This window comes from Mangifera indica, chromosome 15 (genome assembly GCF_011075055.1).
Source record: "Mangifera indica cultivar Alphonso chromosome 15, CATAS_Mindica_2.1, whole genome shotgun sequence".
NCBI classification, from domain to species: domain Eukaryota; kingdom Viridiplantae; phylum Streptophyta; class Magnoliopsida; order Sapindales; family Anacardiaceae; genus Mangifera; species Mangifera indica.
Window position 1 is genome coordinate 3,427,546 of NC_058151.1, and position 14,992 is coordinate 3,442,537.

General features: G+C 29.8%; 3 protein-coding genes across 5 annotated transcripts; all 3 read right to left on the reverse strand.

The window, feature by feature from the left end:
* On the reverse strand, positions 1-954 carry LOC123197615 (heat shock 22 kDa protein, mitochondrial-like). The gene is made up of 2 exons (XM_044611941.1): positions 671-954; positions 1-573 (listed from the first exon to the last, which is right to left on the reverse strand). Exons 1-2 carry the CDS (start codon positions 870-872, stop codon positions 164-166), a joined length of 612 nt encoding a protein of 203 aa, XP_044467876.1. The 5' UTR covers positions 873-954; the 3' UTR covers positions 1-163.
* Positions 955-6,832: 5,878 nt separating this feature from the next.
* Positions 6,833-8,060, reverse strand: LOC123197638 (heat shock 22 kDa protein, mitochondrial-like). Its single transcript, XM_044611969.1, has 2 exons — positions 7,603-8,060; positions 6,833-7,512 (listed from the first exon to the last, which is right to left on the reverse strand). Exons 1-2 carry the CDS (start codon positions 7,802-7,804, stop codon positions 7,106-7,108), a joined length of 609 nt encoding a protein of 202 aa, XP_044467904.1. The 5' UTR covers positions 7,805-8,060; the 3' UTR covers positions 6,833-7,105.
* A 1,132-nt stretch (positions 8,061-9,192) lies between these two features.
* On the reverse strand, positions 9,193-14,920 carry LOC123197932 (luc7-like protein 3). 3 transcript variants are annotated; one of them, XM_044612456.1, is made up of 8 exons: positions 14,720-14,920; positions 14,508-14,636; positions 14,304-14,343; positions 13,093-13,168; positions 12,427-12,627; positions 11,974-12,186; positions 11,438-11,845; positions 9,193-11,332 (listed from the first exon to the last, which is right to left on the reverse strand). In XM_044612456.1, the coding sequence occupies exons 1-7, from the start codon at positions 14,760-14,762 to the stop codon at positions 11,480-11,482; spliced, it is 1,068 nt and encodes a 355-aa protein (XP_044468391.1). In that variant the 5' UTR covers positions 14,763-14,920; the 3' UTR covers positions 9,193-11,332; positions 11,438-11,479. The 3 variants fall into 3 exon arrangements, 2 of the variants coding, with proteins under 2 accessions (XP_044468391.1, XP_044468390.1); XR_006497943.1 differs by having other exon boundaries at positions 9,193-10,842; positions 11,054-11,845; XM_044612455.1 differs by having other exon boundaries at positions 9,193-11,845.
* Positions 14,921-14,992: the final 72 nt, after the last annotated feature.

Here is a 14,992-nt window from a genome sequence, read left to right on the forward strand (position 1 = left end):
TAAATCAAAATCAGATAACCTCTTTTTACTAATTAAGAAGATGAAAATCTTGGCATGATTTAAGAATCAGATTCAAAATGTTGCCCACCTCCCACCTCACACCTCACTACCACAGTCAACCAATTACAAAATTATTCAATAAAAATTAAAAACCCATCGCTTTTCACTCAACGTTAACGTGAAACACGTCACTCCTCTCCTCTTCCTTAACCTTGGGCATCACCACTTTCAGTACACCGTTTTTCATCTCCGCCTTGATCTCGTTGGTCTTGTACATCTTCTCCGACAAGTCAATTCTGCTCGTGTACCTTCGAACGCTCTCTTCATCGTCACCTTCTTTTGCTCCTTCGCCTTTGATCACCAGAGTGTTCTGTTCCACTGACACCTTCACATCTTCCTTTCCTAGCCCCGGCATGTCGATTCGGAGATTCAGGGCATTTTCGTCTTCTTTCGCATCCCAGCCTCGGCGTATCCCACCACGTGTCCCGGCAAAAAACGGATTCTCTGTCATTTGGTCCATCAAGTTCAACACCTGGCTCAAGCTCCTTGTTGGAGAGAACGGATCAAACACATCTACGATTAATCAAAACAGATAAATTGTTAGCTGATTTCAAAATTGAAACACAAATTGACAGTGATTTAAAGAATTGAAAGACGGATGTATGCATACTTGAGAATAAATCGCGGCGTCGAGAACCAGAACGATGGTCAACATCAAGGTCACGGTCGTCGGACTCGTTATCGTATTGACGTACAGCCTTGGTGTTGAAAAAGTGAGAGGCTGAGGTGGCAGTCGGAGTGATCGTACGACTAAGAGACCGTGAGAGAAGACTTGGGGATGCAAGCCTCTTGAGAACCAGAGAAGAAGCCATTGATAAGTCTGCGCAAACGCTTAAAAAACAGAAAAAGTTACACTGAAATACTTCAAAAAGACAAAATGGGGAGAAAGGTGAAAGCATATTTATAGGAGGGGCGAAGTTCCGAGAAGAAAGAGAAGGTTCTGGAGAGATTTTTGTTACTGATGATTCCGGAAGGAGGACACATCATCGATCACGTGGAAATATGACACATATTTTTCCCCCTGCGCACGCACCTTGCGCTTCAAGTAAAATTATAAACAGGCCACTAGGCTTATCCTCATCTTATACCGTAAAATTTTAAATTTTTACCCATACTTTTTTACAATTCAAATATTTATTAATAAATTAAATTTATAGAAACTTTTATTTAGAATTAAAAATAAAATTATTATTTAATAACAATATTTGAAAGAACCAAATTTTATATTATATTTATTAGATTTATTCTCACTTAAGATTTAATACAAACATAAATTTCTATTCATAAGATTTTAAAAATTTAAACACTTATTTATCATCTAATTTTTGTTAAAATTTATTATTAAAGATAAGAGTAGGGGATGTGCATAATTTGGTTTAAACTATAAAACCGGATCAAACCGTTCAAAAATTACAGTTTGATTTGGTTTGGATTAAAAAATTCTTTAAAAACAGTTTACAGTTTGGGTTACGATTTGAACGGTTTTTAAACCAAATCAAACTGTAAACCGTGTATATATATATATATATATATATACACACTTGTATATGCAGGTTTTTTTTTTGGAAAATTAAAAAGTTTTTTTTTTTCTTGCCATATGTTGAATGTGCTTTGTTTTAGGTTTGTGTTTATGATGTTATTACTATAAATTAAACATGTTATATTTATAATAGTATTATTATAATTTTATTAAATTTCACATATGGAAGACATCGATGATGATTTTTCATTAATTATGTCTTTTAATTATGGTTATTATTCATTTATTTTTTCTTGAATTTGAAAAATTGAAAGTGAATACTTTTTATTCGGTTTGAACCGTACACCAAACTGCACCAAACCGTATATTTTCAGTCTGGTTTAGTTTGGTTTGAAATTTTTTCAAATCGTTTTTTTCAATTTGGGTTGAACAATATTGTAAACCACACCAAACTAGACCATACACACTCCTAGATAAGAGTAAAATCGTCATTTAACTACTAAACCTTAAAAGTTTATATAATATTCTTCGCTTAATTTGAAAAATTAACAATTTCTTCTTATAATTAAATTTTGAAAAAAAAATTTTCCTTAAGGTTTTTTTTGTTTTCTCTGATGATTGAAATTTGTTCCCGTAACAGCCAACCTTTCCACCATTTTTTTCTCCTGTTAACCTTTCCATTGTAATAGTTTCGTTGGACAAAGACAAACCATCTTCATCTAACAAAGATAATTCATCATCTTCGTCTTTTTAGTTAAACTAAGACAAATTTTCTTTGTCCAATGAAACTGTTAAGGTGGGAAGATTGACAATGGGAGAAGAAGATAGTAGGAAGACTGACTGATTACGGAAACAAATTCTGATCATCAGAGAATGAAGAAAAAATCTTATGGAGAAAAAATGAATTTTTTAAAATTAACCTTTGAGGAAAATTGTTTATTTATCAATGAGAGAAAATTGTATTTATTAATTATTAAATAACAATTTTATTCTTATCCCTTACAAAAAATTCTAACATAAATTAAATAACAGGTGAGTGTTTAAGTTTCTAAAACCCCACAAATGAAAGTTTATATTTGCATCAAACCTTGGGTGGGAACAAGAATTTTGGCATTTTCAAAACTTTTGTATAATTCTAAATTAACAAAAATTGAAAATAATTTTTTAAATATTTAAATTATAAAAAAAGTTACTCTTCTTTTTTTCACTCCAATCTTTTCTGTCGTCATGTAATAATACAATAAATTTTTGAAAATATTATGGTCTTAATGATATTTTTAGTGGGTTATTATAAATTTTAAAAAAGATTGGGGTCTTTTAAAATTTTTAACATATCTTTTTGCCCCTTAATAGCTCTAAAAGTAATAGTTACACATCAAAAAAATTGAATAAAATGCAACAATATTTTTAAAAATTAAATTATCATATTTAAAAATTTGAATATAATAAAAATTTGTTTTTTTATTATTAAAATTATTATTTTACCCTTGTATTGACAGTTTTTCTGAACAAAGTTTGAGTTTGGATGGTTAAACGTTATTTATGCAAACTAAGGGTGGAAAGTGTTCGTAGACCAAACCTTGGGTTGGAAAACGTCATTTACTTTTTTATTTCTTTCTGGTTTTAAATTGGGGAATTTAAATGAAAAAGCTCATTACAGCTTGCAATAATATATCAACAGCAAGATGCTAGAAAACTAAAATTTGTAATTAACATTATAAACTGCCCGACTTATAAAACTTTAATATGTTGGGAATAATCTATAATTAGTATTTAATATTATGTATATATATTTTTATATATAATTTAAGTATATAAATAACATATTATCATATATTTTAAGTATACGATAAAATATTATTTATATATAAAAAATATATATAATAATAATTTTATTATTATTGTATTAATAATTGAAGTGGAAAAGTTACTTGTTTAAAGAGGCATTGAAATAATTTTTAGGTCAAAAGAATTATTTCCACAAGGTTTAGTATATTAATAAACTCCCAATCACAATTTTTCAATTAAATATTCACCTATCATTCAATTTAAATTAAAGTTTGATATTAATATTAACGTAAAAATATTATTTAATAATTTTATTAAAAAAATTAAAATTTATTCTTTTTTCTCATTTTAGATTTAAAAATTGATAATATCCCTTTTATTTTAATTTTAAGTTTGCAAATCTGACATTTCCTCCCAGCTTTTAGGGTTTTACATTTACACTTTAAGAAACATAAGCGTACATTACAGAGGCTTAAAAAACCAGAGACAACTGTGAACTGTGGAGAGGGTATCATGCAAATAAGTGAAAGAAAATATTACAACTTGAATTTGAATTTGAATTTGAATTTGAATTTGAATTTGAATTTGAGAGGGGGGTTTTGATTGAAAATAAAAAAAGATTAGTCTATTAATTTATTTTTTATTATTTCATAAAAACGTTTGATTAAAAACTTAAGAAAGTTATTTTAATAATTTATTTTTTATTATATATATTATTTTTTTGATTTATAAAGCGTTTAATTTAAGTAATATTTTATTATTAAAATTAAAAGATTATCTTAATGATAAATTATTTAGAATATTATTTTGTATAAATAATTAATATATTTGATAAAATTTAATAGACATAAATAATTATTGTGTTTAATTATAGGTAATAAAATAATAATAATAAATTATTTTACTTAAATGCCCTTGAGTATAATTATTCTAAAATATTTTTTATATTACTTGTTATATTAACTGAAAATAAGGTTGTTTTTGTTAAAAAATTAATAAATAAGAATATAATTATAATAAAATCAAAATTAACATGGTAATCTTTGAATAATTAAGTGAAAGTAGTAATCAAATTACTATTTATATTACCTGTCACATCACCATTGGTAATAGAAGATTACCATCATATTTCATTACTGACAAACCAAATAAAGTAATATAAGTAATAAAAGATAAATTACCAAGATAATTTTTATTACTTAGGAACCAACTGCCTTTATAAGTAATAAAAGATTTTGATAATCTTCTATTATCAATGATGATGTGACAGGTAATATATAAAGTAATTTAATTATCACTTCCACCTTATGTATTAAAAGATTTACAATGTAATCTTAATTTTATTATAACTATATCCTTATTTCTTAATTTTTTTAGGGTAAAAATAATCTCATTTTCAATTAATATAACAAATAATATAAAAAATATTTTAAAATAATCAAACCTACGGGCGTTTAAGTAAAACAATATACTAGAATTTTTTTATTACCTCTAACCAAATATAATAATTATTTATTTATATCCATTTTTATCAAATTGTATCAAATATAGTAATAATTTATATCTAATAATATTCTAGACAATCTTTCTATTTAATAATAAAACATTTATCAAACTAAACATCCTCTATAAGTAATAAAATATTTTGGTAATCTTCTATCACTAATAGTGATATAACAATTAACATAAATAATAATTTTATTACTACTTTTACCTTAGATATTTAGATATTTAAATATTACTAAAGTAATATTTAATTTATTATAATTATATTTTTATTTATTAATTTTTTAAGCTAAAAATAACATTATTTTCAATTAATATAATAAATAACATAAAATATATTTTAAAATAATTATGTTCAAAAATATTTAAGTCAAATAATATATTAATATTTTTTATTACCTTTAACCGAACACAATAATTAATAATAATTTATACTTAATATTTTTCTAATTAATCTATCTTTAAACCCTTTTAGCTGCCCCAAAAATTTTTAAAAACTTTAATTTCACCCATTTTTGAATTTCAGTATCTAGCATTCTCTCCACTCTACTCCATTGCTTGAGCCAAATCAACGTCAGTCTTGTCTTGCGTAAACTATTCTCCAATGATGTTGGTGACAAGAAACTATAATACAACAAAAAAATCTTCATTTCTTCATTATATTATGATGAAAAAATCACTGCTTTTTCGTCGTATCATAATTTTCTCTTGTTAAATGATAGTTCAGGCAAAACAAGACTGGCATTGGTTCTACTTAAACAAAAGAGACGGCTAAAGATAGACAAAAAAAATGTTGAAAACTAAAATTCAAAAAAGGTGAAATTGAAATTTTTAAAAATTATAAAAGATGGTGTAAATAGAGAAAAGATGAAAACTCTTAAATGGGAGAAAATGTGAATTTTACAAACCAAAATATTTAAATAAAAGTAAAGTTTTTAACGCTTTTGGGGGTTGAGAATAAATTATATATTTTTAATAATTTAAATTTTTTAAAATTGAGAGTCTAAATTTTGAAATTACATTATATCTTAAATGAAAACAACTCTTTTGGCTATTAATTTTATTCATCAGTTTCAATGATAAAAAATTTCTCAAAAAAGTCATTCAATTTACAGTTGGAAAAAATTATTTTAATAATTTATTTTTTTTATCACTTATATTATTTTTTTAATTTCTCATATATAAAAAATTTATAATACTCATTTATTAATAATAATAATATAATAAATAATATAAAATATATTTTAAAATAATTATGTTTAAAATCATTTAAAAAAAATTATACCTTAAACATTATTTTATTATTTTTAATACAACATAATAACATAATTATTTATATTTAATAATTTTTTAATAATCTATTTTTAAAATAATTTTTTAATTTTAATAATATAATATTATTCAAACATATCAGTACGCTATGCTTCTTTTAAAAGTTTTTCTGTGTCCTTTATTAACCGTTACCGTTTATACTCTAAAACAGTAAAATTACATGATTTTCAAATTATGACAATTCATTAATGTTTCGATAATACCTTATAATATACATATTTTTTAATACAATAACAATAAAAAATAACTTCTCATCTTATTATATGATATATTATAAATATATATACAAAATTTTAAATTTTTTAATATATTTATAATATTTTTTAAAATCATAATTAAGATATTTTATTATTTTATTATTTAAAATTTATACCATCTGATATAATATTAATATATATAATAATAAACCATTTAATTTTCATATTAAATAATTGCTAAACTAATCATTAAGCAAATAATATTAACAGAATATTAAAATTTTGATCATGAATGTAAAAACAAATATATTTAGTGTTAAATATCGTTATTATTATTATTATTATCTAAAAAATAAATATTATTCTTATCCTATATGAATTATTTTGGATGTAAGATATTTTTGTTTATAAAATAATACATTTTATTTTCATTATATTATTTCCATTTAATCATATAATTTTCATTTCCTTTTTCGGATCAGCGCAATCTCCATGATTATATTACGACTAAACTTGCGAAATAATTAATGAAGAATACAAAACAATAAAACTTAACTTGCAGAAAATTAACGCTTTCTCAGATGGTATAAAGAGGTTTCCAGCCTCAGTTATCTGATTTTGATATTTTTATACCGAAACCAAAAAAATCAAAATCAGATAACCGAAACCAGAAGCCTCTTTATACTTTCTGAGAAGATGAAACTCACTCAGCAACAAATCACTAACTAAAACCTCTAGCGTTTCACTCAACGTTGACATGAAACACATCACTCCTCCCCTCTTCCTTAACCTTGGGCACCGCCACCTTCAATACACCGTTTTTCATCTCCGCCTTGATCTCGCTGGTCTTGCATATCTCAGGTAAGACAATTCTACTCGTGTACCTCCGAACGCTCTCTTCATCATCAGCTTCTTTCGCTCTTTCTTCTTTGATCACCAGAGTGTTCTGTTCCACTGACACCTTCACATCTTCCTTTCCTAGCCCCGGCATGTCGATCCGGAGAATCAGGGCATTTTCGTCTTCTTTCGCATCCCAGCCTCTGCGTATCCCGTCTAGTGTCCCCGCAAAGAACGGATTCTCTGTCATTTGGTCCATCAAGTTTAACATCTGGCTCACGCTCCTTGTTGGAGATAACCGGCCAAACACATCTACAATTAATCAAAACAGAAAAATTGTTAGCTGATATTTAAAAAATTATTTAGTATTTTAAACAATTGATAGACGGATTGTACACATACCGGAGAAGAAATGGCGACGTCGACGAGCAGAACGGTGGTCAACATCAAGGTCACGGTCGTCTGACTCGTTATCGTATTGACGAACAGTATTGGTGTTGAAAAAGCGAGAGGCTGAGGCGGCAGTTGGAGTGATAGTACGACTTAGAGACCCGGGAAGAAGATTTGAGGAAGCAAGTCTCTTGAGAACCAGAGAGAAAGCCATTGATGAGTATGAGCGAAACTTGTAGAACACGAAATTTCTTGACTGATGAAGACAACAAGGTGGGAAGGGTAAGCCTATTTATAGGAGGGGCGAAAGTGTGAGCAGAAAGAGAAGGTTCTGGAGAGATTTTTGATATGGAGTGTGGAGTATTCCGGAAGGGCTACACGTCAGCATATGGAAGTCTGATATGTATTTTGCCTCCTTCCGCACCTTGCGCTTCAAGCAATAATGTAGAGTAAATCCTATTTCCACGCAAGCATTAGCCTAAGAGCACTGTAGTACCCTTAATGAGCAAAAATAAAATTTTCCTAATCAAGATGTAAAAAAGGTTTTAAAAAACTAATGATATAAAAGTAAAATAATAATTTTATTTTAGTATTTTTGAAAAAAATACTAAATTTTTATAAAATAAAAACTGATTAAACGTGATAGTTTAATTTTTGAAAAGATTTAAAAATTTAAAAATTAATTTTTGATTCTTTTTTCAAATCTCGTATATTTGAAACTATTATATGATCTTAATAGTCATCATATAATATTTACATTTATAATTTGTTATATCATATTCAATTTTTTGAGGATATAATTGTTATTTTCAAACTATAAGATAGGATGATTATTCAAAATTTTCAAAAAACTCCAAACTTTTTTTGAATTTTTAATAATCTCTAAAATTTTCAAAAAGATCTTTAATATTTAAAAAATTTTAGTTTTTTTGTTTAATATATGATTTTATAACAAAAATATCTCTATTTATAAGACAAAAAGGAAGAAACTTTAAAAGTAAAGATAATTAGAAATAAGAGATTTATTATATAATTTGAATATTTAAAAAGTTAGTTTATATAATCATTTTAAAAAACAAAATAATAAAGATAAAAATAATAATTTTACTTTTTAATTTTCTTAATTAACAAAGTTTAATTTTAAGTGACAAAATGTTATTCATGTTGACTAGAGATCAAACAATGTTTTAAGACCAGAATTTGGGCGGATAAACATATTTTACTCTAACATGTATCATTTGCTATCTAATTAAGATTTTAACATTGAATATTTTATTGTATTTCTATTTTATTTTAGTTTTAAATTAGAGAATTTAAATGAAAAAGGTAATTAAAGATTGTGACATTGTATTAATAACAAGAGAGTATAAATGTGGGCACGTTTCAATTTATTACAGTTTCAGAGTTTTATGTTAAAAAAATTTTATAACCAAGCCACCAAAATCTTCTTGAACGGGATTCTGACTCAATCTTGAACTATTCTTTTTATGATCATGACCACCGTCAGAGTCACTACGAATTCTAAGTGCAGCATCATTACAATTTTATTGCTTCTTTTTTCAATTGTTCAGTGGAACAAGAGACCATAATCCATGGTGCCTGTACAAGGAAATATTAACATATCTGATATTGATGATAACTCGAATAAATTGGCAAGACCTAAGCCACCGAAAGGCTTAACTACGCAAAAATGGCAGCCACAACACCGGGCAAGACCTGACAGTATATCTAATTGAAGAATTCAACATCAAAAGAATTGAAGCTGCTTAGATTTCCAATGTGTTTCATGGTCGCTCCTTGCCCACACTTTTTTGGGCTGTCCGTCATCTTAATATGCTAATGTGTTTTTGTCGCTGTAGCATTACTAACAAAACATGGCATTTTAATCTTTACTTAGTTGTGATGAGATGATTGTGAGGACCAACTTTCTGGCCTTAACTTACATTACTTTCCTCCTTGAGGCTTGAACAATGTAAAATTTGATCAAGTCTGTGCAAAACTCCATGGAAGTTGCAATTAGCGGTTTTATATACAAGTCTAGCTTTAGCATCCATAACACTCTTTTAGCAACAGTTTTGGAGCCAACCAATTTGATAAGCCTCAGCATCAAGGACTTTTCTTAAACTGGTTCTACTTCACAGTCTGCACTTGTGATGGGTGCCACAGCCATTGTCTATATAAAAGAAATCAAGCATTGGAGAACTGGGTTTTGTCAGGATACAGTTTCAATCACCATGACAAACAACAAGGTAGACCAGCTTATCTTGTGCCATTGTTGCTACTCTAAGAAAATGGAAACAAGTACTCTCATCCAGAACTGAGGATTTCTATCTAAATCAAAATGGAATCACCAACATTCTTTCTCCAACTCCCCAACAAGGCTTTCAGGTACAATCTATTGATAAAGTATTTTTCCTTTGATAGAACTAAGTTCATGGTTTATATTTTATTTCTGATGCACAGGAGACTTCGGAGCAGATGGGTCTACTTCCAACCCTAGGAGGCTATGCACAATTGAACATGATGAAAATTTCAAAAGAACAATCAGTATATTCCTACTATGGCTACCCATTGTAATTTTCAGGATTGCCATAGGAGTTCCAAACAGCTTGGTGATTCTACAAGCCCTACCGTCATATTAGCTTCAATGGTTCGTTAATAGGATTATTAAAAGTAAAAATATATATTATTGATTGCCAACGATATTTTTCTTTCTCCTAAAAATACAAATATAGGATTTTAGTAAGTCCAGTCGCCTAGGTGCTTTCTCTCTGATAAACCACCCCATCCCTCAGAGCTCACAAATTTACTCTAAAATATTTATAACTCAAGCATGACAAGCACAAGTTCTCTGCCAATTTATCTACATTTTGGATGAAATAATTTGAAATTTTTAAATCCCCGCAGAAATCATTACCCAAACACAAGAACATACTAACCAGCAGAAACTAAGTTCAAGGTTAAACAAATTACCTGCTGATCCTGCAAGCTGAAATAAGATTATGCCATTCAAAAGATTATGAATTTTATTACCTCAAGGCACCCATATATTCGCAAGTCTACTATACTGAACATGGTCTTGCATCCCAGTTCACTGAAGTTGATTTTCATGCATGTAGAAACTTCTGCTAAAGAAACTGTCTTCACAGAGACAACTAAGATACTACAAAATATTACTTTGCAAAGACAAAGTAGTTACCTATAACCATCTGACACCCACTTTTGAAATTATAACTCCAAAATTACCCGGATCTGTAAAACAGGAAATTTATTTTCACAAAAAGGTCAACATAATGATGTGCTTACATTGCATTGTGAATCTCTGCTCAGCATTTGCAAGTAAATTAATTTTATTCAAACCCAGACGAGAAAAACAGGGAAATTAAAAAGACAAGAAATCAAATATATGGCAAGAGATATTAATCTATGGCGAGGTGATGACAAAAGATGAAATTCATGTTACCTCTAAACAATTGAAAAAAGAACACCTCCCTCAGCAGCAGGGTCATTCAAGCATATGTTTTTGAGCCTGTTCTCTCACATACTTCGAGAACAATTAGCCATTAATTAACCCCAAAAAGGGACTCAATGTTTCAGTGACCATGCATGAAAGAATTTAGTTTAACCAAATTCTAAATTAAATGATAAAACAAGAGTTACATCAATATAGTTATACCTACCTCAACCCTTTTCTCCTCTAATAATAATTGATGAAAGAGATATTGTATAGTCTCAACATAAGCTGTGAGATGGCAAAAAAAGTTTCACTGATGATGATTGATGACAATGAAGCACAAGACTCCAAAAGCACACATTTATAAAACTCTGAGATATTAAAAAAATCTACCTCATTTAATTTCAAAGCTCAGAGACCTATCTACACAACCCACTAATGTGGGCGAATTGGACTTCTAGATGACCTCCTGTAACCATGCCTAACAGGGCTATGTGATCTGCTACGATCACGATACTTTTCCCTGTTTTCATCTCTTTCTTTTTTGTATCTCCAATCCATCCCCCTCCCTCCGTTCCGACCACTTCTACCATCCAATTCCCGAGACTTTTCATGATCCCGATCTCGTTCTCTGTATCGCTCTCGCTCCCTATCATGATCTCGATCACGATACCTGACCCTATCACCCGAATCACTTCTTCTCTTTCTACTCCCGTATTCTTTCTCCCTTTGCCTCCTCCTCTCTTCTGCCTCCTTTTCCCTTGCTAATCTTTCCTCTTCTCTAGCCTTCTCCTTTGCTGTCTGGAAAGCATAAATGAATTTTTTAATTCACTAGAGCTGAATAAGTAAATTCCAATCTCTGAATTATTCTTATTCACATAAACTAGGAAAGTAAATTCCAAACTGTGAATTCACTATGAGAAACTGACCTTGTACTCAGTAATAAAATCCCGAACCATGCCATAACCAATATGCTGCTTTCCAGTAATATGAGACTGAGTCCTCTCAGCAGCATCGTTTGCTACCAGAAAAGAACCACAGATCTCACACAGAGCCATCTTTTTCTCCTGAGCCATCATCAACAACTTCTCATTCTGGGGATGTTGGGTCAATGCTGTCTTCTCAATATTAAGTAGCTCCACCTGCAACAAGAAGATAGCATCAGTCAAAATCTTGAGATGGGAAATTCAAGGTTTTTCACAACCAGCAGTAAAACTATGGGTCATTCAAAAAGAAGAAAATGAATAAAGCATCTGTTTAGAATATATATATTAGGACAATGGCAGTATACTTTCATCAATTTATTATACAAATTAATAAGTGCTTATAAAAATAAAAGGTGAGAGGAAAAGAAACTCAAGAGACATATAGCAAGACAACACCTTTCTCATAAGCGCTTCTGCTTCATCCACCTTACCAGCTTCACCAAGGGCCTCTACTTGTTCTAGGAGATTCTTTATCTTCTCTTGCAACATGGAAAGCTGTTCAGATTTTTCCTCAGGTACTGGGGCAGGTGGAACAGGTTCCACTTCTTGAGCAAGGCGTTCTCGCCCACGCCGAACTCTTCTATCCAGGTCCATGACCTTCAATTATAAATGTACTATTAGAAAATACACAAAAGTTATGAACCATCAGAAGCAGCAGAAAAAAAAAAAACTAAAATAAGCCACCATGCGATTCAATTTGTCCCTTTTTCTTTTAAGGAGTAATTACATAAATATATATCTTCTGTTATTACCTTTTGTTTTCCATTTCTGAAATAGACATAACTGAATCTACAACTGGAAAAATTAAACCGAAAATAACATTTTTCACACACTTTTTCTTTTATTAAATCCTTGCCAGTTTAACAGCTGGAATAATCCTCTTCAAAAGACTAGATTTGGAAACTCATGAACATTGCGTTAAGTTCGAGAAAGAAAAAGTTGCTTCCCAAAAACACAAGATTATCATCTTCTACTTCAAAAAAAAGTAAGTGAAAAAAAGCTGAATTTTCCTTCTGGAAGGATTTAAGAGACGAGTAGTGCAAAAATAGATACCAAACCTACCAATTTCTCGCAAAATTGTGCAAGTTCAGCTTCAAATTTGGGTACGTAAGTATCATGTCTTGTGGACCTCTCAAAACTTTAATATGCATTAAAACAGGAAAATAAGATTGTAAGAATTTATCCAGCAGATATGCAACATAGCAAAAACATATACTTTACAAAAAAACACTGATGCAGATAAACATCATGATATACTAAAAACACAAATTCAAATACGATTTGAAACAAAGAAGACTTGTGTGTTCAGCAACACTGTTACGCAGCTCGCTACAAAAGAACAGTGACATTGCACGTGGGAATCACTTAGATCGATATTCAACGAAACTAACTTTAACTAGCATATGAGCAGCCAAATTACTATTTGAACTCATTTACTGAAGCTTTTAAAAAGATAATGATGGATCCACCATACTTTGGAATTCCAACCTAATTGGAAGATATGCTGACCCAATGAAACATATCAAGAAGAAAAGGGGATGAATTAAGCTTCACATAGCAAGCAACAGCGAAGGCCACTTTGTCAATGACACCAGAAAAATATCAGTTGCAGATGCCCAAAAAACCAGAAAAGAAACTAAAAAGTTAAAATGAAAAGTGGGCGTCCATGAAGTGAGCCAAAATGCTGTTACCTTGATAATAAGATGAGGCAGAGGCTCTTAAACTCTAAAAGGTAACACAGAAAGAAAAAGTGCCAATGCACCTCAAGCAATATCAACTCTATTTACTTGCTCACTAGAGAAAGTAGCAACTGTAGCTACAAACAAGGGGCTAAAAATGGGAAGACAAAAAATGGTTCCTATGACCATCCCTTACTTCATAACAGCAGAAATAACTTAATTACCAAACACTCTTTTGTTGTATCCACAAACTTAGAACTTCATTCATATATGATAACACTAGGATTTAAAAGATGATGAAGTTACAGTGACAAGGTTACCATCTAAAATTATATAAAAATAGTAGTAGAACTTTAATGTTAGAAAAAATAAAATAAGTCGGCCTATGTAGGGATCATGAAATATCCCAAAAGCATCATAACCAAATGAGGTTGTAAATTCCACAAACTTAAAACTACAAATTAAGTATGGCTAATCTCAAATTTCATGCTATTTAAACAAATAAAAAATAAGCAAAAAAAAAAAACCCAGAAAACACAAAATCACAGAAAAGATTTCCATATACTAAAGAATCGGACCCACGCTCATCCATACCTTTCCTTCAACTTTGGATCGTGAATTCTAGGGCACGGACCTGTCAGAGTAAAACCATCAAACAATAAACCACAGTTAGCAAAATCTTCCGCTCTCTTTTAATCTTAACGAACCATAAAATTAGAACTCATAAGATGTTAAATAAACACATCTAACACACAACATTTATAGCTGAATCTAAACAAAGTGAAGCATATAACGCACCAAGATCGCTTCGAGTGTTAACAAAGAGGTCATGAGGGCAAAACCGAACCATATAAAATGCGCAGACCTCCTTATCATCCCATTTCACTTCTTTGTAACCCTTTTTCTCTTCTTCAGTCAAATTTCGAGCTAAAATAAAGCAAACTCTTTTCAGAATAGCATGGTGAATAGACATTCAAATCTAAACAAAGCCTATGGTTAATGAAGAGTACCTGCACCCATGAGTTCGTCCAGAAGAGCTCGCTGAGCGTCCATCAGATTGTGTTGAATAAAAAGTAATTACAGATTTAACGGTTATTTTAAAGAAATTGATATTGAAGGCTTTAGGGTTTTAGATAAGTGGGAAAAAGAGAGCGAATTCCGGAGGGACTGCCGACTGGGATGAGTGAGAGCCTAGAAAATAGAGAGACGTGCTGGCAGTGCCGTGTGCGCATATGTACAGTTGGCCAGTAGTGTGACGAAAACGACATGTCGCATAAAATAAT

Coding starts and splice junctions, on each gene's coding strand:
- LOC123197615 (XM_044611941.1), bottom strand. CDS start 872: ATGGCTTCTTCTCTGGTTCTCAAGAGGCTTGCATCCCCAAGTCTTCTC. Junction 574..670: donor ACGCCGCGATTTATTCTCAA/GTATGCATACAT, acceptor GATTAATCGTAG/ATGTGTTTGATCCGTTCTCT.
- LOC123197638 (XM_044611969.1), bottom strand. CDS start 7,804: ATGGCTTTCTCTCTGGTTCTCAAGAGACTTGCTTCCTCAAATCTTCTT. Junction 7,513..7,602: donor ACGTCGCCATTTCTTCTCCG/GTATGTGTACAA, acceptor GATTAATTGTAG/ATGTGTTTGGCCGGTTATCT.
- LOC123197932 (XM_044612456.1), bottom strand. CDS start 14,762: ATGGACGCTCAGCGAGCTCTTCTGGACGAACTCATGGGTGCAG. Junction 14,637..14,719: donor GGACGAACTCATGGGTGCAG/GTACTCTTCATT, acceptor GCTTTATTTTAG/CTCGAAATTTGACTGAAGAA. Junction 12,628..13,092: donor CACAATTTTGCGAGAAATTG/GTAGGTTTGGTA, acceptor TTATAATTGAAG/GTCATGGACCTGGATAGAAG.